General features: G+C 37.9%; 1 protein-coding gene across 1 annotated transcript in view; it reads right to left on the minus strand.

The window, feature by feature from the left end:
• Positions 1 to 25,960, minus strand: part of LOC131411604 (bifunctional heparan sulfate N-deacetylase/N-sulfotransferase 4-like) — a 138,316-nt gene that overhangs the window by 10,891 nt on the left and 101,465 nt on the right. Inside the window, exons 8-10 of the mRNA XM_058550630.1 lie at positions 11,532 to 11,628; positions 5,841 to 5,964; positions 3,759 to 3,933 (exon numbers count right to left, since the gene is read on the minus strand). Coding sequence (XP_058406613.1) covers positions 3,759 to 3,933; positions 5,841 to 5,964; positions 11,532 to 11,628 — 396 coding nt within the window. The remainder of the gene's footprint in view (positions 1 to 3,758; positions 3,934 to 5,840; positions 5,965 to 11,531; positions 11,629 to 25,960) is intronic.

A 25,960-nucleotide genomic window follows, 5' to 3' on the forward strand; every position in this document is an offset into this window, starting at 1 on the left:
AGCATTATCAGAAAAAAGAATTCCTTTCAAAGGTGTATGTTCAAAGAATTTACTTGAACAAGCAGGCATAGATTCTCTTTAAATGATTTAAACTATTTAGACGGTTTAATCTGTGTGAAAAAAAAGCTTCATATCAGTCTGCTCTGAGTAGTGACCAGGCTTTCTGCTCGGAAAATGTGCAACGTTTTGCCCCAAGTATTTGCATTCAAAATTTTAAATTAAGGCTTACCGTCTCAATGCTTTTGGCATAGTTTTAAAATGTAAGTTTATCTTGCTTTGCAATATGAATTTTCATAAAGTGAGAAAGGTATATTTTTATATCTTGAGAGAGACTCTGACTCGCGTATTATAATAATAATTTCTGAATCTTGCTCCCAATCCAAGTGTCCCACTTGGATCCCCAACCACTTGCAATCCCACTTTGCAGTGTCATATTTTTCTGTCTGTCATTATTTGTTCTCAGTAATATATGTTTATTGAAGAAACTTTGAAAAGTCAAGAGAAAGAACAAAGAAAAAACTAAAATTATTTGTTATCTTACTACACTCTTAAAAAATTCCCTTTCAATCTTCTTTATTTTGGCATTAATTTTCTATATGCATTAAACATATACATCCACAAATGCCTCATATCATTGGGATTTTAGTACATATACATTATTACTACCATGGTAAATTCAAGATGACCAACTCCAGTTAGAGCTTCATTGCTGTAGGCAATTTTACATTTCTCTGGTCAACTTTATCTTACCCCTCTATGAAGAGTTCACACCGTCTCTTATCTCCTCAAACAGTGCCTCCCAAATTATCTCCCTTTTTTCATCACATTAACTCCTTCTCGACTTCTCAAAGGAAGAAGAGACCATCACAGTCACTTGCATTTCTCTATCCCAGACCTTCAAATTTACCAGCATGTAAATTTGTCCCCTCTTCTCTGCCTTAAGTTTGAATGTGGGGGTTCTTAATAGATTGAATTTAGAGGGTCTATGAACTTGGATCTGCAAAAATGGGCCTCTTTATTTTCAGTATCCTCTACATGAAATTTAGCATTTATTGTACTGTGATTTTACCACCAATAAGAATCAGTTATTTTTACATCACATTACAGGTGTTTCAGATATATCAAATGTTTATGCTTATCACGACAAATTACAGTATTAGACCCACCATTAGATTTTGCCATTTAATAATTTAATAAATAAATATTTGTTACTGATTCAAAAAGTATTTTGATAATTATATTTCAATATAGTTGCTTCCTTGGTAATTCTATGTATTTAGTTTTATGCTTTTAAAATATATTTCTGAAATGGGGCCCACAGATTCCACCAGACTGCCAGAATTGTCCCAGCACCAGAACCGGAAAGAACTCGGGAACTGGAGCACTTCCCTCCCATCTAAGCCATTTCCTGTAGCCATCCCTCTTTCCTGCCTCTCAGGATCCTCACAGGACTGATTCTCCATTTCCTCTCCTTTGATGTCGCTCTTTCTTTGGAAACTTATCATAATTCAAACCACCACCGCCATAGAACACATTTTCCTTGAGCCCACTTCAACTTCTATGTAATAAGCATGTGTCATGTGTTTCCCCTGTGTGATCACATTTCTCGAGTCTTTTCCAAGTGCTGCCTACATTTCTTCATCCCCACTTAATCATTCCAAGACCCAGTCTATCTGGTTCTGCTCTTTTCGCTCTCTTGCTAAGGGCTCCACTTCTTCCGTATCTTTCACCTCAGTAAAAATAATTCAGGCCTCATTTTGCCTAATTGTTTACTTTCTTAGCAGCTGTTTGACACTGTTGTCACCTCCTCCGTGTGACAGTACTCTATTACCTTGTATTCACTGTCACTATACTCCTGGATTTTTGCTTCTACTCCTTCGGCTGTATTCCCTTGTCTGTCTGGCTTCCTCATTCTACTCTGCACTTTTCTTTTCTAACCTCTCTCTCTAGGCAATTTCACCATTTTTGTGGCTTTTTGTTTCTGATTCACAAATTTCTGTCTCCAGCTCAGAGTTTCCCCAGAGTGCCAGCTAACTACTGTTCCTGTCCGCATGGCAGTGATTCCACACCTCATGATCGCCATCTGCATCTCATCGTTAGCCTCTCCCCACCCCCACACAACTGCTGTATCCTTCTTCCGTGCGTCTTTCTTCATGGGAATATATGGCCATTGTCCATTTGCCCAGATTGGAAATTTGATTCACCCTTGACACAGTTTTCTCACCAGATTCTGTTGATTTTAGTCCCCAAACATCTCTCAATACTTCATACTTCACTCAGTTTCTACTTAGCGTCTTTGTGCTACCTCTAGTTTTCAGCAGGACGACTGCGGCAGCCTCTATTTGATTTCTCTGAACACATGTAGTCATTTGTTCCACTCCAATTCATTCTTCAAATAGCAGACAGTATAATGTTTTCTAAAAGGAAATCTGGTAGTCACACACTGGCTTTACGTTTCTCAAAGGCTTTCACTTGCTCAAAGAATGGCAGCCACATGGTTCTCCCACTTGACTTCTCACAAGTCTCCACCTTGGGTTTTGCCCTTTAGTTACATGGAAATTTTCTTAGTTCTTTAAACGTGCTGTGGTTCTCTGCACCAGTGGACTACACACACTTTCCCCTCTCCCCCACTCTCCATCTACCCCTACCCAGTTAATCCCTACTCATCCTTCAGTTTTAAGTCTCAAGTTTATTTCTCTAGAAATGATGCTCTCATAGCACCTTACATACTTCCTCAAAGAGCATTCAAAATTTCTAATGATATATGTTTATGGCCATTTGATTAATATCTATCCACACATTAGAATGACCACAATGTTTTAATTATCATTCTATTGATTAAAACCATCATTAAATGTAGCTGCAGAATATTTCATTTCGGTGTGACACAAATCTATATTATTGACCATTTATTTTTCCTTTTGTTGTTATTATTTTTATAGATAGTACTGTGATGTATAAATAAAGGGATAAATATTTGTCCAACCCTTTGATGTTTTCTTTATGATCAATTCCAGAAGAGGAACCACAGCACAAAACGGCCTTTGAAAACTTTTCAATGACTATCACCAAATTAATTTTTAGAAAGTATCTCTCTGCATATCCTTCTATTGGAATGTCTGAGTCCCTTTAACATCACACCCTTGCCAACAGACAGAATAAACATTACCATGTTTGTCAAGATGATATTTAAAAAGAGTATCATTTTGATTTGTATTTTGTTGATCCCTAATTGGGTGGATCATTTTTCACGTAAACTGTTGAGTAGTTGCGTGTGTGTGTGTGTGTGTGTGTATGCGTGCGTGTGAATTGTCTATCTATGCCTTTTGCTTATTTGGTCATTTTCCTACTGATATATTTATTTATTTATTTACCAATTTGCGGGAACTTTTTTACAAATTGAAGACACTAAGTCACTTACCATGTGTTTGCTAAAGATGCTCTACTTAGAAATTAACTTTTAATTTTGTTAATTGTGACAGACCAGAGCTTTACATGTTTATTTGGTTTAGTCAATCTAGTAATTCTTTGATGTGTGATTTTTTCTATTATTTTATGCTTGAAATGTTTTGCCCAACTTGATATGAATTAAATATTCAGCTCTTATTTTTCATAATTTCTTTTTATTTTTTTATTTCTTGGCTTAGTTCTTTTAACATTTGATTATTCAATACATCAGGATTTTATTTTGGTATTCATCATTGCTTACATTCAAGCTATGACCAAACGCTTTAATAGTATTTTTCACTGCTTCATACCTGGTACCAGGAGTATGCCCTGTCTGAGGGGTCGATGAGGATGGTGATGATCTTGGCTTTGGGGACCAGAGATGCAGCTCGCTTGGGAGCTTCTTCCGAATGGAAGTAATTGGCGCTCTTTTCAAACAGGAAGTTACTCGTAACATTGGATGGAGTAGGGAAAAAGTCCATATACCTGAAGGTGGGGAAAACAATTCATTAACCTGAGAATGAACTTTTTTCCCTGCCATACTATGCATACGAAATAATTTGACCATTTTTACATTCACTTATATCAATTTATAATTATTAATGTTATAATAGTCAAAAAACTAGCTATTCTATATCCTTTGAATGTGAAAACAACCCAAACTATTATTTCTAATGAACTAGTTAGGGCAGGGGAAGGAGTGAGATGAAATAGGTGGGTTGTTAAGGAACGGAAGGAAACTCCTTTAGGTTTGGGTTGATGTTCTGTGCTATCAAAAGCCAAATCCAGAAAAACTAAATTTACCCTTAGCAAACAGCAAATTACACCATATTGCCTAGTAAATATTTTAAAATAGTAAATTTATGTTTGCAAACTTGAATGCAAAATTCTTAAATGGAGATTAAAATGCACAAGAGAGGAAGATGCATAAGTCAGAATAGCTATAAAATACTAAACAGCTTAGGGCGTCGCTGCTCTCCTCCCTTTTAACTTCTGCATAATTTGTAGCGTGTGTAGCAACGCGAACACATTATAGTCTATCTAGAGTAATTAAGGGATATTTCCTGCCAGTTGATCCTGTGGAGCCTCGGTAGGTTCACTCCTCCATATGCTGTCAGAACGTTCCTCTGTGTGTAGATTATGCAATCAATATGTTCGGAGGTTAATTCAGCGCAAGGCTTTAATTATGTGCGTAACCCTCCTTACACCTCACCACTTGTCTAACCCTCAAATGTTCTAGAAATAAATAATGTGAGCAATTAAGAATTCATATAAGACACTTATTTTCCTCTTTGACATTTGTTATTATGTTTCCCAAATGTGAAGTGGTAAGAAGTCTCATCTACATTCTTGTTTAACAATCTGTGTTCTGTTCGAGCTCACAGAGAAGAGGACACTGCTGTTCTGCTTTTAGTAACCTGCATGCAATTCCAAAATTCATATAGTCTTTGTAAAGTAAGGTAGAACAGGGATATCTTAGGTGCAGAGTGAACGCATCTCTACTCACAATGGGAAGCCAAATCTGCTCACTGGCATCACCCCTGCCCCACTCTAATCCTAGCTACATCTAAAAAGAATGGGCCTTTTCCTGAGGACAGGTTCATGTGTGATGCTGACATAAAGTTACCTGCTACAGAGAGATGCATTGAGGGGAATATTCCTCAGGGGAGATTTGCCTTATATACCTGGGAATTGGAAATCAGGGTCATAATTTCTTAGAAAATTGAGATAGAGCTAGAAAAAAGCCCCAGAGTGAAGATGAGTTCTAGTATCAGGTTTATTCTATTTCAGTTTAGGGAAAATATTGTGATTTTTAAATTTTTCACAATTTATCAAATGCAAAGTAATATTCCTTTTATGTATGTGTGTCACTAGCATTAATATGGTTTTGGAAATGCTCTGCTATTATTTGCATGACAAATAGCTTATATTATAATACACCATTTACAGTCTATGTGGTTAATGAAGATACATGTCACAGAGTGTAAAATAAAACAACCCACTGGTTTATTTGTTTCCTCAAGCATCATTGTGAAGACAAATTATGTATTTAGTTAAAAAAAATTCTAGGCACAGTAAAATAATAATATGCTTAAGGAGAATTTTAAATATCCTTATGAATAATTCTGATGAAAAACATTCCATAATCCTCTTTATTCAATCATATTAATTTACCAGAAAAATATTATCATTATTGCACTGTCCAAATCAAATTATAGGCAACAATGATTAAACATATCCTCATTATAAATTAATTTCTAATTCACTGTTGTAGAATTGAGTGTAACAAATTTATTCTGTAATTATGCAGATGCCATGCATACATCTATAATTTCTCTGCTGTGATTGAGCATATGTTAACAATGGACTTTATTTTTTGTTATTTTTCTTACCAGTCGATTCCCTTGTGATAGTTGTTCCCATTAAAGAATTGAACTTCTTCAAATGTTTTGGGGCTGGGGAGATTGCTGATGATGGAAGGGTGCATAAGAAGAAATAGATAAAGTGCAGTTGTTCCTATTACAAAAAAGGAAGCAAAAGGTTATATGGCAATAAAAGAAGAAACAACTATTATTTTAGCAAAATTTTTGCTCAAAAAATAATATTCAAAAGACCAATTCTTTCAAGTGTCATAATAATTTCCTTAAAATCTATTAGGTGCATTTCAGGCGGCAACAACCTAAGTGTTCTTTTATTAGACTTTATTATTCTATTTACACAAACACCCGATTTAAGAGTAATACACAGCCAAAGTAAGGCAGATGTAAGTTACAGCAAGGGGAGAACTTCAGAAATTTGGTGGTTCAATTTCCTTGCTAGAGTCAGGTGAGTGGCTAAAGCATCAAGGGAGTTTCGTGCAATAGCTGAACCTGGTGGGTCCTCAATTAATATTTAAATTCAGATCAATTAAATTAAATCAAACTATTCAACAGATGTTGACTGGTGCTACTCTGTGAAAGTCTTTGTAGTAATGATTGGTGATAACTCTAGATAAGAAAAACACGTTTGCTGGTCTCAATAAACTTAAAGTGTATGTGTGGCCTTGGGTCAAGTAAACAGGTAATTGACATAGGGAGACAGGTTACATAATGAGAGGACCAGAGTGCTTTTCCAATACATGAGAAAATGGGTGATTTAGTCTTGGGAAGTCAGTGAACGCTTCCAGGAGGAAGCATATTCTAAGGTTATACCTTAAAAACATAAGTATTCCTGGGCAAAAGACCTGAACAGACATTTCTCCAAAGAAGATATACAGATGGCCAACAGGCACAGGAAAAGATGTTCAACATCATTAACTATCAAGGAAATGCAAATCAAAACTACAATGAGATGTCACCTCATGCCTATCAGAATGGTTATAATTAACAAGACAGGAAACAAGTGTTGGAGAGGATGTCGAGAGAAGGGAACTCTCATACACTGCTAGTGGGAGTGCAAACTGGTGCAGCTATTATGAAAAACAGTATGGAGATTCCTCAAAAAATCAGGGATAGAACTACCATATGATCCAGCTATTCCACTGCTGGGTATTTATCCAAAGAATGTGAAAACACCAATGCGTACAGATACATGCACCCCTGTTCATTGCAGCGTTATTCACAATCGCCAAGACTTGGAAACAACCTAAGTGTCCATCAAGGGACAAATGGATAAAGAAGATGTGGTATATATACACAATGGAATACTACTCAGCCATAAGAAACGATGAAATCCAGCCATTTGTGACAACATGGATGGACATTGAGGGTATTATGCAAAGTGAAATAAGTCAGAGGGAGAAGGTCAAATACCATATGATCTCCCTCATTAAGTAGTAGATAATAACAACAACAAACAAACACATAAGAGACAGAGATTGGACTGGTGGTTACCAGAGGGGAAGGGGAGAAGGAGGAGGGTGAAAGGAATAATTAGGCACATGTGTGTGGTGACTGACTGTAATTAGTACTCGGGTGGTGAACATGATGTAATCCATGCAGAAATAGAAGTATAATGATGTACACCTGAAATTTATACAATCTTATAAACCAGTGTTACTACAATAAACAAACAAACAAACAAAAACATAAGTATTCCCAGTAAGGTTGAAAGAAGAGGGCAGGATTCTGAAAGGATGGCCACTTGAATGTTCTACCCTGGCAAGGTGGGGCGATCAAGTCTGATGACTGAAGCATTAGGCTGAACAGCTAGCTAACAGAACCCACTGAGTCTACACATCACAGAAGGCTCAGATGTAATCTCTGAACACTCTTTGCATTTGAGTTAGGCCAAGGACTGAGGGCCATGGCAGAAAGGATCATGAAGTGACTAGGTCTTCACAGCTGTCATAATTCAAAGCTTCCCTTCTGGAAAAGATTATTCCTTTTGTAACACGTTGGATTTAGGAGAATTTGTTGGATTTCCCGGCCCTAGGAGAGCTGGAGATTTCCTGGCCCTACACTGGTGGCCTGGCAGAACAATAATCATTGCAGCTGGGGATCTGGAAACAGAGAAGATCCTCAAAGAATTTGCATTTTGTTCTAATATGTCTTAAGCTCATAGGAGCAAAGGCTACTGTGCTTTAAGTATTAATGAGATTGCCACCTGTTTAGATCCTCACAGCTTTACGTGACCACCAAGATTGAGTAGAGGTCTGAGTTGTTAAAGGAAAATAACAACAGATCTAAGAGGACCAACCATCTTAGATGGAAGACATGTTAAGACATCCAGTATGGGAGGCTCCTAGTGAAATGGGAGGGCAAAAACTAATAAATGCTTTTAAGGAGATTTAAATACTAATTAAAAAAGAATTAAAAAATATGGAATCAAATCGTATAAACTCAATAAAAAAATTGAAGGAGTTAGAACTAGTTAAGAACTGAATTAGAATCCCAAAGGACCAGGCAGAAGAACTATCTTAAACACACTGAAAAATACCGACATGAAAGTTATGAGGGGCGATAGCAGTCTTGAAGAACTGATTTGCTTCTGAAAATAATAGGAGTTCAAAAAGGAGAAAATGTGAGAGGAGGAACAAAAATATTCCAGGGAGAAGAAATAAACTAGAGATTGAGTAGTACAGAGTAATAGCTGGAAGGGTGCAGGGAATCCAGACGGGTTCTTTCTAAATCCTTTTTAGAGTGGGCCCCACATGAAAATGTTTAACTGACGATGAGAATGAAGCATGTGTGTATGTGTGTGTGTGTGAAAGAGAGAGAGAAAATGAGAGAGAGAGAGAGAATTTTGAAACACACAAGAGAGTTGAGAATATTAGTAGTTTCATATCCCTGAGATGTTGAGAATAGATTGATCCAGAGCACAAATAAAGGAATATTTTTGAATTATTGCTGACTATCATAAAATAAATACTTCATAACCTCACTCAGTAACATGTACAAATGTTTAATCATCCTGATGGTCACAGAATTGCACCCAGATCTCCCTGGGCTTCAGAAAGCCAAACCCTCTATGTTCTGAGCTATACACCTTCATGCCTTCAGGAGCAGGAGGGACATCAGCAACTGACAGGAAGGGAGGAGAAAGCACTTTCAACTAGGGACAGTAGACATGTGGCTTGACATTCTTATAATTAGCCATAAAATCTGGGTCCACCACTTCAAAATGATATATATTATATATTATATATATATATATTTTTTGTGAGGAAGATCAGCCCTGAGCTAACATCTATTGCCAATCCTCCTCCTTTTTTTTCCCCTTTTTTTCTCCCCAAAGCCCCAATAGATAGTTGTATGTCATAGTTGCACATCCTTCTAGTTGCCGTATGTGGGACGCGGCCTCAGCATGGCCGGAGAAGCAGTGTGTCGGTGCGCACCCGGGATCCGAACCTGGGCCGCCAGTAGCGGAACGTGCGCACTTAACCGCTAAGCCACAGGGCCGGCCCCAAAATGTATATATTTTTTATTATCACCTTGTTTTCTTCTATCCTTGACACTCGTTTTTATCCAATGTCTTTGATATAAATATTTTTGTGGAGGAGGTGGAAAAGGTCTCATACCTTGTGATACTCTAAGAGAAACTTTATTGTATTTTATATAAAATCAACTTCTTTTTAGTTTTACCAAAGTAAGTTTACAAGGGTAAGCCAGTCAAATCATGAGAAACTCATATTGAAAATGGGGACACTGAGCTTCTGGAAGATTTAAGGCCAATGAATTATGCTTTTAGAATTATTGTGCTAAATTTAACCCTTTTAGAAATCCTCTCCTACCCTGGTAATATCAAAATTTGACCTGGAGTCATGAAGGACGACTGTCTGTCCAAAGGATTCTAGAAGGACTAGGATTAAAACTGTGAGCACCGTAAACCCAGGCCTCTCCCGGTCCTCTCCCCGATTTTCAGCTGATGGGAATTCCCTCCAGGATTCTGTGTTGGAGAATTGGGTTATCTCATCCTTCCATTCTCACCTTGCAACAACTGAGCAAATAGGGGTTTGAGAACCACTTTCATATTTCATGTTTATTGCAAGAGATGCATGGGCCATGTTTAAGTTGTTTAAAGACAACTTTGCGTTGAAGGCCAGATACTTAGCATTTATCTGTGCCCACCCTCCAGGGAATTGACAGCATCTGACATCAGCGAGAGTTTTGCCACCTGAAGCAATAAGGAGAACAAAAGAAGCCTCCAGACTTCTAGGGTTGAATGGATTTTAAGAATTATCACAGCCATTTTCACATTAAAATAGCATTTTCATAGCATATAAAATATTATCATCATCCAATTTCTTTGTTTTAACTTGTTTGTTTGTCTTGGGAAAACCAAAACCAGCTAAAAGCTTTATTATTGCCATACTGGTAGGTCAAATATTAAAATATAAAGGTATAAGTTATTGTCTTTCTAAATACAAACAACAAGGAGGAAAAGCAGATTTATACTTACTAATCTGTAATTTTCTAGCAGAACTAAGAAGTAATAACATTCAATGACACATGATAGAAGATAGGTCTTTAAATTAAATTTGTAACATAATTTTACAACACAGGAGTGTTTTGTTTCTTTAGTAGTCATTCCAGAGTTAGCACTGCTGTAAGGGAGTTGGTAGAAAATTAATGCACATTTTAAACAACAACAACAACGAAAGTGATGTATCTGGAAATACATGCTTTTTTCACCGCTCTCTGCACATGTGTAACTTACTGTTGTAATATAATTTATATTCCTGGAGGAATAAAAGATTTCAACAACCAATATCTAATAGTCTGGAAATTTTGCCCACAACCTTTAAAATGATCTACTTGCTGGTGTTACGAATGTCTTCATCTCGGCCAGGCTTATTTATTGTGACTGTTTGTTCTGTGTTATGGTTTGTGCACTCACTGATGAAAATGCTTCTAGTCAAAGTAGTGAATTCAAAACACAGCAACTCAATAAAAACTTTAATTAATTGGGACATGAGCAAAGTGTATAAAACTGTCACATACTCAAGAAAGTATAAAATATTCTAATTGAAAGTGTCATCTCATTGGTGAAATACTTTCACTCTCTTTTACTACATTCTTATACACAGGTGCTTCAGCACACGAACAAATACCAAAGGAAAAAATGTCTGATGAACCTCAGGTGTAGAGAAAATAAGTCCAAACCATATTTATGCCTAATGATTATTTAACAAAACAAATCACACAAGTAGAATATTTGAAAGTAATAATGGCAGTGGCTTTGAAAAAAAATAAATTTAAGACGGATATGCCATGTAAAATAGTTTGAATCAAGTCAAAGCACTTTTTTTATAACTTAATTCAGGACTGAATTAGGCAAAGTCACAAAAAGTAGAAATTAAAAATCAGATACCACAACTGTGACACATAAACTCAAAGTGGTTAAAAATTATGATGTCTGTTGAACAGTTTTAAAATCTAGAGTTAAAAGTTTAGTCCTTAAGTCTAATTAATAGGCAGCATTAGGGTCCCTTTGAGGTTCCTGGCATAAAGATGATCCATAGGGATGAAGAGTGACGCAAATATGAACTTGCATGGGTGTCTCAATATTTCACAAAGCAAAACCTAATCCAGTAACACCACATGACAATATATTTCATAATTAAAAAAAAAAAGAGTGCAAGCAGCACAATTGGCTATTCTTACCTGTTTTTTGTGGCCCGATTACAAGGAACTTTGGTAAGTGGTCACAAGTTTTCTCTCTGGACCAGATGTCTTTGTGCCGTTTATCATCACACGGATTCTGCGAGAAGGAAGAATAATCCATCTTACTGTGTAATGAATGCCTGGCTCTGTTCCCTAAAAACTGTTCAAAATACAGGACAAACTTGTTGCCTGATACCTTAGAGCTGGGCCTAAGACCCTGTTTTTGTTCTCTGATTTCCAAATGGTTTCCTTATAAAATGATTGGCACCCTCCTTTCCTTCAGGGCTGGAGGTCAGGATCAAGTCGATTCTGCCATCATCTTCTTCTCATCTAGGTTCTAACTGCTGAAATCCCACTTTGTTTCCGGATTCATGTTTTATGTCTGTATACCTGAGTCTTGTCTTAACCTAGATTGACCATAGTTTCATGGATATCTGGTTCTGTCCTAGTCTTTCTTATGTTTTTTTCCTCAGAGGCTAGAATGCCATCCTTAAACTCCAGATGTGGCCAACAATTCCTCTCCTTTTCACACTACGTGTTATTCTCTGCTGAGCCAGCCGCTCCCATCGTTTGGCCACACTCAGAAGCTGACAACCTCCAGATCAATATTTCTAGCCCCTACCTCCCTCTTGAGCTCTAGACCTATATATTTTTTTTTTTTTTTTTGTGAGGAGATCAGCCCTGAGCTAACATCCGCCAATCCTCCTCTTTTTTCGCTGAGGAAGACGGCCCTGGGCTAACATCGGTGCCTATCTTCCTCCACTTTATATGGGACGCCGCCACAGCATGGCCTACCAAGCAGTGCGTCGGTGCGCGCCCGGGATCCGAACCAGCGAACCCCGGGCCGCCGCAGCGGATCGCGCGCACTTAACCGCTTGCGCCACCGGGCCGGCCCCTAGACCTATATTTTTAATTGCATATGTGTCACTGCTGTGTAGACGTGGTGAGGAAATTCCAGACCCAACATATCCAACATATTCATTGGTCCAATTTTACCCCCATCTCAACCTTCTCCTCCCAGTCCATTCTCCATTTCATTCCATTTGAGTGACCAAACTTATCATCTAAATCATAACACTTTTGAGAATTAAAAGGGCCCTTAAATGAAAATGATACCATTTTTGAAGTATTTATTGACTGACAGATTGGTTTTGTTATACCAGTAATATAAATAATAATTATATTCAAAAATCATTTTCACAAATAAAATTCTTTCTGAAAAACATATGTTGGGCATTAGAACAATTATAATTTTATATTTATTATCCAAATATTAAAAATGACATAATATGACTATGGTTCATATTTATATACTTTAGCCACATCTTTCTCTAATACCATGTCACCGAAGTTCGTCTGAAGAATAATTGTTTTCACTATGATCTTATTATGTTTCACTTTTCCATAAAATTGCCTGCAATCCTTTTCAAAGTTGTATTCATGGTTAATAAGTTTGAAAAGGCTGACACTTTCAATTGACTCTTCTCTTAGGCCAATACATTTTTAACTGGGGAAATATTTTCTCCATAGGGTTGAGATAAGCTCAGAGTAAATTTGGTTAAAGAGAAGTATTTTCAATTCTAATTGTTTCCCATATTGAAATGTCTAAATATTAGAGACCAAATATTTTCTCAGTTATTTTTCATTTAGAGTGCCTTTCCTTGACAAATATTTTTCAAGATAAAACTTATCAAATAAGTTGTCTTTAATTATGATTCTTTTGACTATTTTGCCAAATACAGGTGCTGCAAAATCATAGACTTCTCAATATTATTCCATTCCAGCACAGACTATATAAGTTTATCTAATTAAATAGAAAATCCATCAGGAAATGCTTACTACAGTTGAACTTCCCAAATTTAATTAAAGAATGCCAAATTAAACCCCTATTTCATTTGAATTCTCATTACTTAATTTGTTTAGTCTCCTCCTTTCTTGCTTTGAAGTTTGTTTTTTAAAAAAAAAAAAAAGATGGCAAAAGGCACTAAAGGAGAAAAAATGTTATTTAAATATATTTTTTCTCAAAATAATATTTTTCTCAAAAATAATATTCAGAGCCAATTCTTCTTGATGTCCTTATATAGACTGAAGGGACCCAGATCATCCTGACATCCCACAGAATTTAATGTTGATCTGCGATATTCATGACATGATGTTAACAGGACCTGAGAAGTAACAAGTGGCAAGTACTCTGGCTGCCTTGGTAAGATGAGTGGACTCCAAAGAGTGGGAGATAAAAGTTTTAGGGGCCTATCACTTTTGGGGTTTCTAGAGGGCCAGTGGTCTGAAGCACGCCAGGACATCCTCTCCAAAGTGAAGGGTGTATTATTGTACTTTGCAACTCTTACTGCTAAGAAAGAAGCACAGTGCTTGATAGGCCCTTTGGGTTTTGAATGCAACATTTTATTGCACTAGAGAATACCACTCTGAGTTACTGACTCAGAGAAATGACGCAGAAAGCTGCTAGTTTTGAGCGAAACCCAGAACAAGAAGGAGCCCTACAAGAGGTAAGGCTGAGGTACAAGCAGCCCTCCCACTTGGACCATACATCCTGGCAGACCCATGGTATCATGGCATCTACGTATAAAAGGATGCCAAGTGGAGTTTGGGTCAAGCCCCAGAGGAAAATCACAACGTACACCCCCTAAGGTTCTGCAGCAAGTTGTGCCATCTGCAGTAGACCATTTAAACAATCACTCCTGGTATCTACTGGGCCCTGAAAGAGATAGTGTTTGTAATGAATTTTTTAAGTGATTATGTAGCCATAACTGGCCATGATGAGCTGAGTATTGACAGACCCACCAAGTCATAAGTTCATGTGTACCCAGTAGTAAGATGGCAGTGGTATATCTGGGATTGATCTCAACCTGATCCAAAAGCTACAAGTGAGCTCTACAAACAAGTGGCCCAGACCCCCACGTCACCTTCACTGTGCTACCAATGCCTTTCGCTCAGCTCATTGCTGTAGTTTCATGGCAGGCTCCCTGTAATCTGCTGATGAAGAGGGAAAAACCCAAGCTTGGTTTGTGGATGGGTGGACCCATATGTTGGTAGAAGCCTGCTATGGACTGCTGCTGCACTACAGCCCGTTCAAGGATGCTCCTAAAAACCAGTGGCTAAAGGAAAACTTCAATTGCAGAGTTGTGGGCAGTGTCACTCACCCACTTTTTTGTGGATAGACTAGTAGCTGAAGGTAAGGATATAACAGACTAATAGGCAGTGATTAACTTGTTGGCCAAGGGACTTAAAGGAGCAAGATAGGAATATTAAGGCTAAGAAGTTCTAGGGAAGAGGCATGGGGCTGAACCTATGCTAGTGACCAAAAAAATGTGATGATTTTTGTATTGTACATTAACGTACACCAGAGAGTATCCAACGTAGAAGAGTGCCAAACAACCAAGTGGACAGGACGATTCAGCCAGTTCCCAAAATTCCCACAAGTCACCTAGCCTCTGTCCCCAGCCAACCCAATGCTGAAACAATGGGCTCATGAATGGAGTAGCCCTGGTAGCAAAATGGAAGCCATTCATGGGCCTTCTTCCTCCAAGTTTGCTAGTTACAGCTGCTGCTGAACATCTGACCTGTCAGTAACAGAGACCAGTTCTAAGTCCCAGAAGCAGCACTGTCCTGCCACTTAGTGGGAAATTGATTACAGTGACACTTCCACCCTGAAAAGGGCAGTGATTCATCCTGATCCTAGTTGACACGTAATTAGAGAATGGATTTGCCTTCTCTGCTCACATGGCCCTGGCCATTACCATTATGCAAGGCCTCACAGAGCGTCTGACTCATTGACATGCTATCTCACACAATACTGCTTCAGATAAAGGACCACTTCTGGCAAAGGAAAAGCAGCAGTAGGCATATGCCCATGGGAGTTACTAGTCTTACCCCATACCCCACTATCCAGAAGCTGCTGGCCTGATGGAGTGGTGGGAAGGCCTCTTAAAAGATGCAGTTGAGGTACCAGCTTAGAGATATACTGCTTAGAGATAGAGTTTTAAATCAAAAACTATTAGTTGGTGCTGTGTCTCCAAAGGGTAGTATGGTTGTGTCCAGGAATTAAGGAGTGGATGTAGGAGTGGACCCATTCCCCATCATTTCCAATGACTTACTAGGAGAATGGGTACTTTCTATCCCCACAATGTGAAGGTCTGCAGGTCTAGGAGTCCTAGTTCCCGGAGCAGGGATGCTTCCACCTGGAGACACAGGAAGAAGCTCACCACACTAAAGGCTGCAGCTGCTGCCTGTTCACTTTGGGTTCCTTGTGTCAGGAGGCCAGCAGGCATGGAAATGAGTTGCCCTCCTTACAGGGGTAATTGACCCTGATTAGCGTGAGAGGTGGAACGGCTACTATACAGGGAGAAATGTCTTTGGCACTCAAATAATCCACTGGGTTACTTGTTGGTACTTCCATGTCGTTTTAACTGTAAATGGGAAGTACAGCAACCACAACCTGATAAGTGTTGGGCAGGCACCAGAACAGAGTCTACCACAGTGTACTCCTTGCTTCACAAGTTAAATTATCTTTATCCAGGTACAGTCTTTCTCTGTCATAATTCCTGGGGAAATTTACGAGAGGAGAGTTAATAGGACAAATGAAAGCCACTGGTACTGCAGTTGGTCCTGAGACTTTACCTGACTCACCAGGCCAGCCATCTGGACCAGCAGAAGTGCCAGCCAAGAGCGGAGGAAATCCAGCATAGGGGATAGAGGTGGGAGACAATGTGCATTGGTTTCAGCTTTGGGACCAACTGCAGTCCCAATGGGGTTGCTGTTTCTCCCAACGACCCTCCTTCTGTAAATTTCCCCAGGAATTACGCTCACAGAATCCTGGAAAAGTCGTTCCCGAAAGGAGTGAGTGTAATATGAGAAGCAAGTAGAGCTAAGTGGTAAAGTGGATAGTGGTGGATGCTCTTTTCCCCACTGAAAAGATTCTCTTTTCCGGCCAGTGCAACACTCTACACCCATTCGCACCCCATGCCCAACAGCTGCCAATGGCCCCCAGCCAGGGAGACTGAGAATTGCCCTTGGCCAATAGGCACCACCTGACAGGAAGCTATGCATCCCCTCGCCACTCTCCAGGGGTGGCCCACAACCAATGACTGACTGATATTGGGGTGCTTGCCTCAAGGTGAGGCAATTAGTCTGTGTGATTGGCTCTCTCCTTGCAGACCAGGTCAAGTCTAGACTTGAGCTGAGACCACATCTTTGCTCAGCTTTTCCCCCTTCTCTATCTTGTCCCACTTTTTTCCTTATAGGTTTTTTCTGAGAGCATTTCCTCAATAAATCATTTGCAACCAAATCCCTATCTCAGACTCTGCTTCTAGGCAACACTAGTTTGACAGTGACCATTCACACTCTGTGAAATTAAAAGATGCTCTTGATCCGAAGGCATTTTCCATCTCCAGCTTCCACTGGAACAAGAGGGAAGTGCAGTATAAAAAGACTAGTAATGTATAAAGACAACTGCATTATGTGAGAATTCACCTTGGAAAAAGGCTATACGTCTTGGATTTCTTTATGAATTCATCTATAGAAATTGTGATAAAAAAAGTTAATTACAGGCCAATAAACGACATTTTTTATCGATTTTCTATAGTAAGTAAAATTTTATTTTACTTTTACCAGTGTCTCTTATTTTCTGCAATCTTTCTTATTCAGTATTCAATCTCAAACCCTCCATAGTCTAGCTTTAGCTGAACTCTCTAACCATAACTTTCACCGTGGCAGAGAAGACTAAAATATCTAGTCTCCTTTTCTTCCTTCAGTAATGACACATCTCCCATTTTGCTTAGTCTATGGGTTCCCAGCTAGAGACTATATTTCACAGTCTCTCTTGAATCTAACTTTCGTCCCATGAATAATTTCAGTCCAAAGGAAACTGAGCCAAAATGACGTAAAGTATCTTCTTAAGGATAAAGCCGCTCTCTCTGGATTTCCCTTTCACACTCACTGCCAGGTGTAAAATGGCTCCAACTGCAGCACATTGGGTTCAGAGGTGGAAGCCACATACGTGTTGAACACTTGCCAACCTGCGGCCCTGGATGACATATGGGACAGAGTTGTCTCACTCTCCTAGACTGCCTGCCCATTTTTAGACAGTTGTGTGAGTAGGAAATGCATTTCTATTTTATTTAGCCATGATATTTTTTGAATGTCATCATTATAGCAACACTGCCTGTACTCCAGCTCAACGAATTTCAAAGCACTCTCCTGTGACAAGGTAAGAAACTTGTGCCAGAACTGAATTACTGCACTGCTTGCTTCAACAAGAACATCCAACTAAGAACATGTTGACACAAGCTTCTTGTCTCATGGTGAATCAGCAACAAACAATTCAAGCCTGTTTATGGACCACACTTTGAGTAGCACAGCTCTGGATTAACCATTGCCAACACCAACCGAATGCTTCAGTTATCCTGTACTCACTATTGTAGATATACTCAGGCCTGCACCTCAATCTTCGAATAATTTTTCTGTGCAATGCTCTTATTTTTTTCCCAATCCATAATCAAAATTTTACCAATTCTTCTAGCTTAAGCTAGTATCTATCATAAACTTTCCCTATTTATTTGAGCAGCAGCATAGCCCAGTTAATGAGTGTGAGCTTGGAAGGGAGACTGCCTGTGTCTTAAGCAATTTTCCGATGGTATCCACCTCACATGGTTACTGAGAGCAATAAATGAGTTAATATATTTAATTAAAAAGTGCTCTATAAAAGAGGGTGCTTATCATGTGATCCCACATTAGCCCTTTTTTCCCCTTTTTCCAGAGTAGTTAGGCAATTAGAGCAAGAAAAAGAGGTTACTCTTGCTGGTAAACTGGTTTGTTGTGGATGTCCGCCTGTGAGCAGACTTCTTGGTCCACTGTCAGAATGCACTCCACCTAAGGTAGCTGCTCTTCTGCAGGAGAAATTTTACCTCATAGTCAGATGGTTAGACTTCCGGGATGCATGAATTACTTGATAGCAAAATAGCCCAGAGTTTCTTCAGGCAAACTTGAGGATATATGTGGCTCCACCAGATGACCCAGAGACCTTATATAATCCTAATTCAGTTTATTTCTGGATACACTTGCTGTCTGGCTCTTACAAGTCATCCAATTAATTGTTTTAGCACTTGTCATCATTCAAATACCACCCCACGCAAGAGGCCTGCCCTGACAACACAGCCAATGCGCCTCCTCCCACTCCTGTCTCTCTGTGACAGCTTCCTGTCAGATTCTCTTCACTGCATTTTAGTACCTGAAATTATTTTACTCATGAATGTGTTTACAGTAATTTTATATTATATTATATATATAAATAGTATACTTATATTTATAATAATTGCATCTCAACCAGAATGTAAGTTCTCTGAAGAGAAGAACTCTGTCTGTCTTCTTGGTTGTTACAATCTAATACATAAGAGGTGCTTGATAAATATGGGCTGAAGGACTGATTAACTGACTTAGGACAGGCATGGTAAACATTTAGCAATAGGAATACATGGATTTTGATATATGTTAGAAAACTAACATAATACGAACTGTGTAGACATTTTACTTCCAAGACTCCAACCAAAAAACCATCCAGTCTCCAATGACGTCTTTCATGGTGGCCCCAGAAGCTAGATCTTGCTGTTTACTCACACCATCACTATGGAAGGTAAACTATTTTCCTCATATTATCATTTAACCTCTACATTTATTCCTCAACTGTATGATAAATATTAAACAACAGGAAGGCAGTTCCCATGACCTGTACTTATTGAGTTTCCCCACAAATGATTCAGCAAAGAACAAATCTCAGAGTAAGTGTTAGTTCATTTGCTCAAATTGTTTCTTTGTGCTCAGCAAAGGTAGATGAGCAGACTGATCGACTATTCAGGGCCACTGCTGCAAGTCAAAGTCTTTCGTGAGATCATTCTTAGTCCTACATGTTCAGCTAGACCACTTAGTTTCTTTATGGCAGTGTACATGTCTTTGCCATTCAAATTTCCGCATGCAAAGCTGGTGAAATAAAACATTCACAGAAATAAGCAGATTCAATATAAGACTTGAAAAGAGTTTTCCTTGACTTTAACACATAGAACGTGGATAACCATGCCTTGTTTTGGCAGACAAAGACACTAGTTATTTCTAGTTGTGCTTCCCAGGAAGTTATGCTGATAGGAGTAAACTGTCAAATAAAATTACCTGGGTGCTATGATGTTATAATACTTGCTGTTCCAAAGGTCTTTATTACTAACAATTTGATTTACGTTACTTGTTTTTCCTGTAGCTGTCCTACAGTCCATGGCGTTTGTATACTGCAATCTCGGCAGCCTGTTCTTCTTTGTAACTGCATTCCTTCTACACTTTGCTATTTTAGGGCTTTCCAGGTACCCATATTTCTTCTTTCTCCTCTTTTCCTGGTGTGTTTCCCCTCATGTCTGTTAATCACAACTTTATTAACAGATGTTTGCATTTCCTATTTTATAGTGTGAAAATGTTTGTTTAGACTTTTCCTACTCTGACTTTCTTCATATTGTCTGAATATTTGAATAACAGCCAACATAATGTCTAACTTTTATTGGTTACCTTCTATATTCCAGGCACTCGCTTGGCATAGATTATTTCTAATCCTCAAAGCAACCTGGCAAGACAGATATTATTATCCCTTCTTTATAGCTGAGGAAGCTGAGACGCAAGGTGTCTTATTTAGGTCTTGTTGAAGGTCACACAGCAAGTTAATTTCAGATTTGGAATCCAAAGCTGGGTTGTCTCTGCAGTTAAATTTTGTGTGTGTGCATGTGTGAGTGTGAGAAAGAGAAGTTTCTGGTAAAGATTATGAAGGTCAAAGAGTCTTCCCAAGAAAAAGCAAAGCATTTCGTTGCACTTTCATACTTTGTTCCATTGCTATTCTTTTAATTTTAAAAGTCAGAAAATAGCAAAGCAATTATATCCCTTTTCACTCTCCAATCTGATTGTTTCCTGCATATCTGAAACTGCTATAAACAGTAATTTACTGTTTTAAGTATCTAGCACTATAGATATATTGAAACTTTGAAAAAATATTCAGTTAAAATTGCTGTAGGCAGCTGTGGTTACAGCACCAGTCTAGTGTAAATGCACGTAACTCAGCTCTCACGCAGGTGAAGGGGACGCAGGTGGCTTTTGTCCATGGCATACATGATGAGGTGCGGCAGATGTACTTGTAGGTAGATGTAACTAAGGTGGACAGAAGATTCCCTGAGGTGATGGACCAGACTTCGAAAGGGCAGTAAATTCTGATGAAATCGTGCTACTTAGAGAGTATGAGCATCCAGTTTTTTCCTCTCCAATTAAGGAAAAATTTCAAATTTACAATCAAGCTGAAAATACGTATTTTAGAAAATCACACTACTACCTTATCCTGAAGTTCGTATTTTTATAGAAAAGTGGAAATACCTTTTGTTCGCCTTAGATCTAGTTATTCCAACCTACACTGCGTTTTCTCTACTAAAAATCTGTTTTGCTCGTTGCTTCTCCACATCCTTCACTGACAAGGACACTGTGGAATTATCAATTAGATTGATTATCCCCTCTCAAGTCATGTACTTATTCCAGATAACTAGGACACATCTAGACCTTAATAGGTGAAACTTTAAAAATGCCCAGTGCTCATGGTAGAAGAATTATTTTAATTACAAATGTTTCCGAGGTTATTGGTTTCTTCTTCATTTCTCCTCTGCTTGCCTTCTGCTGTTCTGACCTCAACTGTTTAATGGAGAATGCTATGAAAGGTGTTTTTGTTTTTCTTTTTAAATTAATCTTCTTCCTCTCTATCTGGTTGTATTGTTTTAAAACTTCTTCTGCTTATTAAGTTTTGCCATGTACGTCTTTAAATAAAATCCTTTTCCAAATCTGTACTATAGAGACTGGTGACTTTCCATTTTTTGTCTCGCAATGTCATTTAAGCCTAATACAATCCATGCACACTGATGAGGAATTTTAATACACTAGGGACGTTTATTCTCAATGCTTCAATCAGCAAGTCCTTATGGAGAAACTCAGACACACACCATCTTTACAAAGACTCGACTCCACTTGCACACTATGTAAAACCCAGCCAGTCCATCAACTCCTTGGAAAGACCTTTCCTGTTTGAGTGCACTGATCCATAATGAACGCTCTCTCCAAAGTACTCTGGGGGCACTTAATAGTCTGATTCTTACTCAAACTTGTCTACTAAAGTACTCTGAGTCACAGCGGAGCGTAAATGCCAACCTCTGGGGGTGAGAGTGGGTGGCAAGGGGCCTGTGGCTCTGTGTGGGTCTAGGATGAGAGCCCCACGAGTGCTGCTTCGAGCACAAAGTACCTCAGACTTATTTTAAACATCCATGCATTCTTCACCTTATTATATGCATGGTTATTTAAATAAATTGATCCTGTTGGTGTTTTCCCATGAAATACTCTTAAAGTAAAACTGACCCCAGGAGAAAGTGACAAGTTTTCTCTGTGACTCTGAGTACCTTCAGTCAGATGACTGCACACTCCTGCATATGGCACTTTATGTTATTATTTGTGGTTTTATGAATATCCTGTCAGGGAATCTAGATAGCCAACTCAGTACAAGAAACTGTGTTTTTAAACTTGTTAATAGGTTGGTCTAATACAGTGTATTCACTCATAATATAATATTAAAGCTGGCAGACATTTCTGTAGGGCACATGCAAAAAATTCAGTTTCTATTTTTTGGTGTTATGCTTGGATTAGGTGCTCAAAATATATTTGTTTTATGATAATTTTAATTCAGAAAATATAAAAGCGTTATAACTTCATTTTATTTTAGGGAGACATCTGCAAGTATTTTTTCCATGACTAAACTTCAGTAGGTTATTTGTGGGGAGAATTTGACACTTGACAAGATTTTTTGCAACTTTGCAACTGATTGACAGGAAAAGGAAAATCCACGATTTGTGTCACGATTTCTGGACGTCATAACGTCTCACAGTCTTGTATAATCAGAACAGTGAAGTGCTTCACTGTAAACGAAAGAATTAAAATTATGAGGAATTATCTACGTATATGGGAAGCATTCCTGAAAGGTTCAAATACTATGCTGAGTGAGTAAGAGAAATGTAAGGCAGTAATACATACATCAAATTGTGATTAGGAAAAAATATGTAATATTATAATAAAGACTGTGCCTCTATTCTGCCATCTGTGAAGTGACAAATAACTATTCTGGCTGTTTCACTGGAAAGGCTAAAAGACAAATAAATGGAAGCGAAAAATGTGAAATTATAGATCCTTTATTTCTCCAGCTGTTGGGGAAATTACTTATGGATCAATCTTCCTTTAATCTCAGTGTCTCACCCACAAACAATTTCTACCACTTTTTTCTTGAAGATCTCACTTTTTCCACAACCATGAAGCTATACACGGCTTCTCTCTCTCATAGTTAGATTATTGTCCTAACTTCAGCTCCTCCTTGTTCTTACCTGTCTTAGAAAAAGGCTTCTAGTATAATCTTTACTGGCCAACACTTTTTTTTTTTAATTACTTCACTCTCATCTTCAGAATCTACAGATAGTTGCTCCTTGTTGCCTATCAAATCCAAATTACTCAGGTAGCTGTCTAAGCTTTCCCGACTGCTTGTACGTGCTCCTCAAGGTTATTTCTCGTTACATCCCCACTCTTCTCCAAGAAGCAAGTGTGCCACTTTTATTGTTCTTCGTGCACATGCGCGCGCGCACACACACACACACACACACACACACCTCTGCTTTTGCTTATTCATTCCTCAGCTTCTAATGACAGCAGCTATGGTACTCTGCTAGATTCTAGGTTACAACATGAATAAACATAGTCTCACCCCTAAAGGTTTGCATGAGCTGGTATATGACAGGCAGGAGTGTCTGCAATACCGATGGTAAACACAATAATAGAGTCCTAAATAAGGTATAGAGTGGTAAAGAGAGGAATAAATATGAAGACAAACTTATAACTTCATTTTGTTCACATAACAAGGAGCTATTTTGGTTTGTAAGTTCTATGAAGGCAAAGACCTTTCTTTTTATTATGTAGTTACTTCAAAAGTATGGGTCTAATAAATTGACCCTGAATTGACCATCAGATTATCCTGAAGTAACAAGATATCCCTGAAATTTCCTTCTACAGAGAGAGTTGATGATAGAAGCAGATGTATTTTTCTAAATGTTAAACTACCATCTTGGTGTGGTTGGAAGTACACCAGAGTAGCAATGAGAACACCTGAGATTTAGTCCTGACTTGTCCCTAATGAGCCTAATGACTTAGAACATGAAATTTCACCTCACTAGGTGTCATCCATTTTTTATTTAAAATGAATAGATTGGGCTAGATGTCCCTAATTTCTTCTCCTGCTCTTATAATCTACAATTCTCTGTGTCAGCATTCCTTTATTCCTTCTAAGATACACAATAATAGAATCTACAGTGTGTACGTCACTAGATCTTCTGATTTGTCTATGTCGCAGATGTTCAAATCTCATGTCTAAGCTGGATTGCAGGATTTTGCAGCTCGAATCCTAAGGGTAACACACTCTGCTGTGCTTCCCTGCTGTAATCCTGGAGACGCTGGCAGGGAGGAGAGAGTGCAGCTCCTTGAGCATTCGGCTGGTCCCACGGGCAAGCCGGAATCCACATCATGCTTGGCATGTTTGCTGGCAGTGAGACTGGAGCGACAGAGTGAAGACTGAGACTGAGCTAACCTGACGGTTTGAGAGCTTAAAAGCATCGATTAGTGAATGTGCAAGAATCTGACCTTCCAACTGCCTCCACTTTGTGGTTTTGTTTCTACATGAGAGTTAAAAAAAAAAAAAAAATGAGGAAACCTTATTCTTTCATGCTTCGTAGTGATTATTCTGCCAAAACAAAAGGGGACATGAATTTACAGGTGCCTGTGAGTATAATTATAAAAGTATTACACAGGAGGAACTAAACTGAGGAGGAAACACTAGCATAGAATTCCCTGTGTGCCGTCAGCACATTTTCTCACATAAACAGCTTTGAGAGAATCAGCCTCCACTGAGGGGAGCACAGACACATTCTGTGGTGCATGTATCACGCTGCTCATTGACAGACAGTCATACTGCATTTTCTGATTAGGTGACAAAGCAGTGTCCCATACATAGTAGTTGCTGCTAATGAAAATTTACATAAGGAACCAAAGGAAATTAAATAGATGTGAAGACGATCGTTTTGCACGTTTTTTTTTTTTAATTTGTGGTAATAAAAAAGGGTGAATTGAAAATCTAAGGAAAAATACCTGTTGACTTACTTTTTTAAAGTGAAATACGCTAAATAAGTAGTCATGTTTATAAATACAAAAAGGTACCTGAACATTTTATTTTGACAATATGTAACAAGAGAGACACATAATATTAATCTATCCTAATTCTGTAGGGTTGTGATGAATGGGCTATAACACTTAATTAGTGCTAGTTATGCTTATATGTTTTTTGTGAAATTAAATTCATATTGTATAAAGGATATGATGATAATACTTATGGCTGGTTTTTTTGCTATAATAAATATAAATGTGAAAAGTAGAGATAAGCACCAGGGAAAGAAACTCAGAAAGTATTATGCACTTATCTTTACTTAACCATTGGCAGTGTTTTGGATGCTTATAATTGTCAAAGGTTATCAGATTTGCTTCAATAAGTCAACTGTTCTCAAAATCTCGTGTATCTGAATAATCCCTTCTTGAACTTAACTACCCTTCTGCTTTCTATTTCTTGTTTTCCTTCTTAAATATATTTGAGAATATATGGCACTTTAGTTAATGGGAAATGTTTGCAATTTTATTTAATTTTTCAGTCAAAAGAAACCATATAAATAACATAATTCACATGATAGCAAAGCAAGTCTTTTAGTAAAAAACATTTACCCTTGAGCATTATTTAAATACTCTTATAATAAGCTATGTTTTAATAATATATATAAAAATTCCTAAACATATATAAACTACAGCAACAATAAGAAAAATTTGTGAACTCTATGCAGCCTTTTCTGCTTAATTCTGTCATTTATTAAGAACTTCCTAGAAATTTGCATCTATGATGCTATTCAAAATTAAATTAGTAGCTCTAATTTTCATTTATATCTCCAATCAACCAGCATAGTATTTTACATTTAACAAAAATTCAATCAATATTTAGAATCACCATGTTGACCGAATCATATTGGAGCTGGCATATGTTTGATTATATAGTCACTCTTTAGCAGAATGAACAGTATCACTGATATTGAAACAACATCAATAAATACAATTCTTTGTTTTAAAAGACCCACACAATATTAAGAAATAAAATTATCCATTAAAAAAGAAATCTCTTTTTTTCTAAAGGAAAAGGAAGAGTAGAGCTTGGGGCCATTGACTGAATTTTTATGTGTCAGCTGTCTACAACCTTTGTTAAGTTGGCTACTTTTTTTTTTTTT

The sequence above is a fragment of the Diceros bicornis genome, chromosome 11 (genome assembly GCF_020826845.1).
Source record: "Diceros bicornis minor isolate mBicDic1 chromosome 11, mDicBic1.mat.cur, whole genome shotgun sequence".
Classification (NCBI taxonomy): domain Eukaryota; kingdom Metazoa; phylum Chordata; class Mammalia; order Perissodactyla; family Rhinocerotidae; genus Diceros; species Diceros bicornis.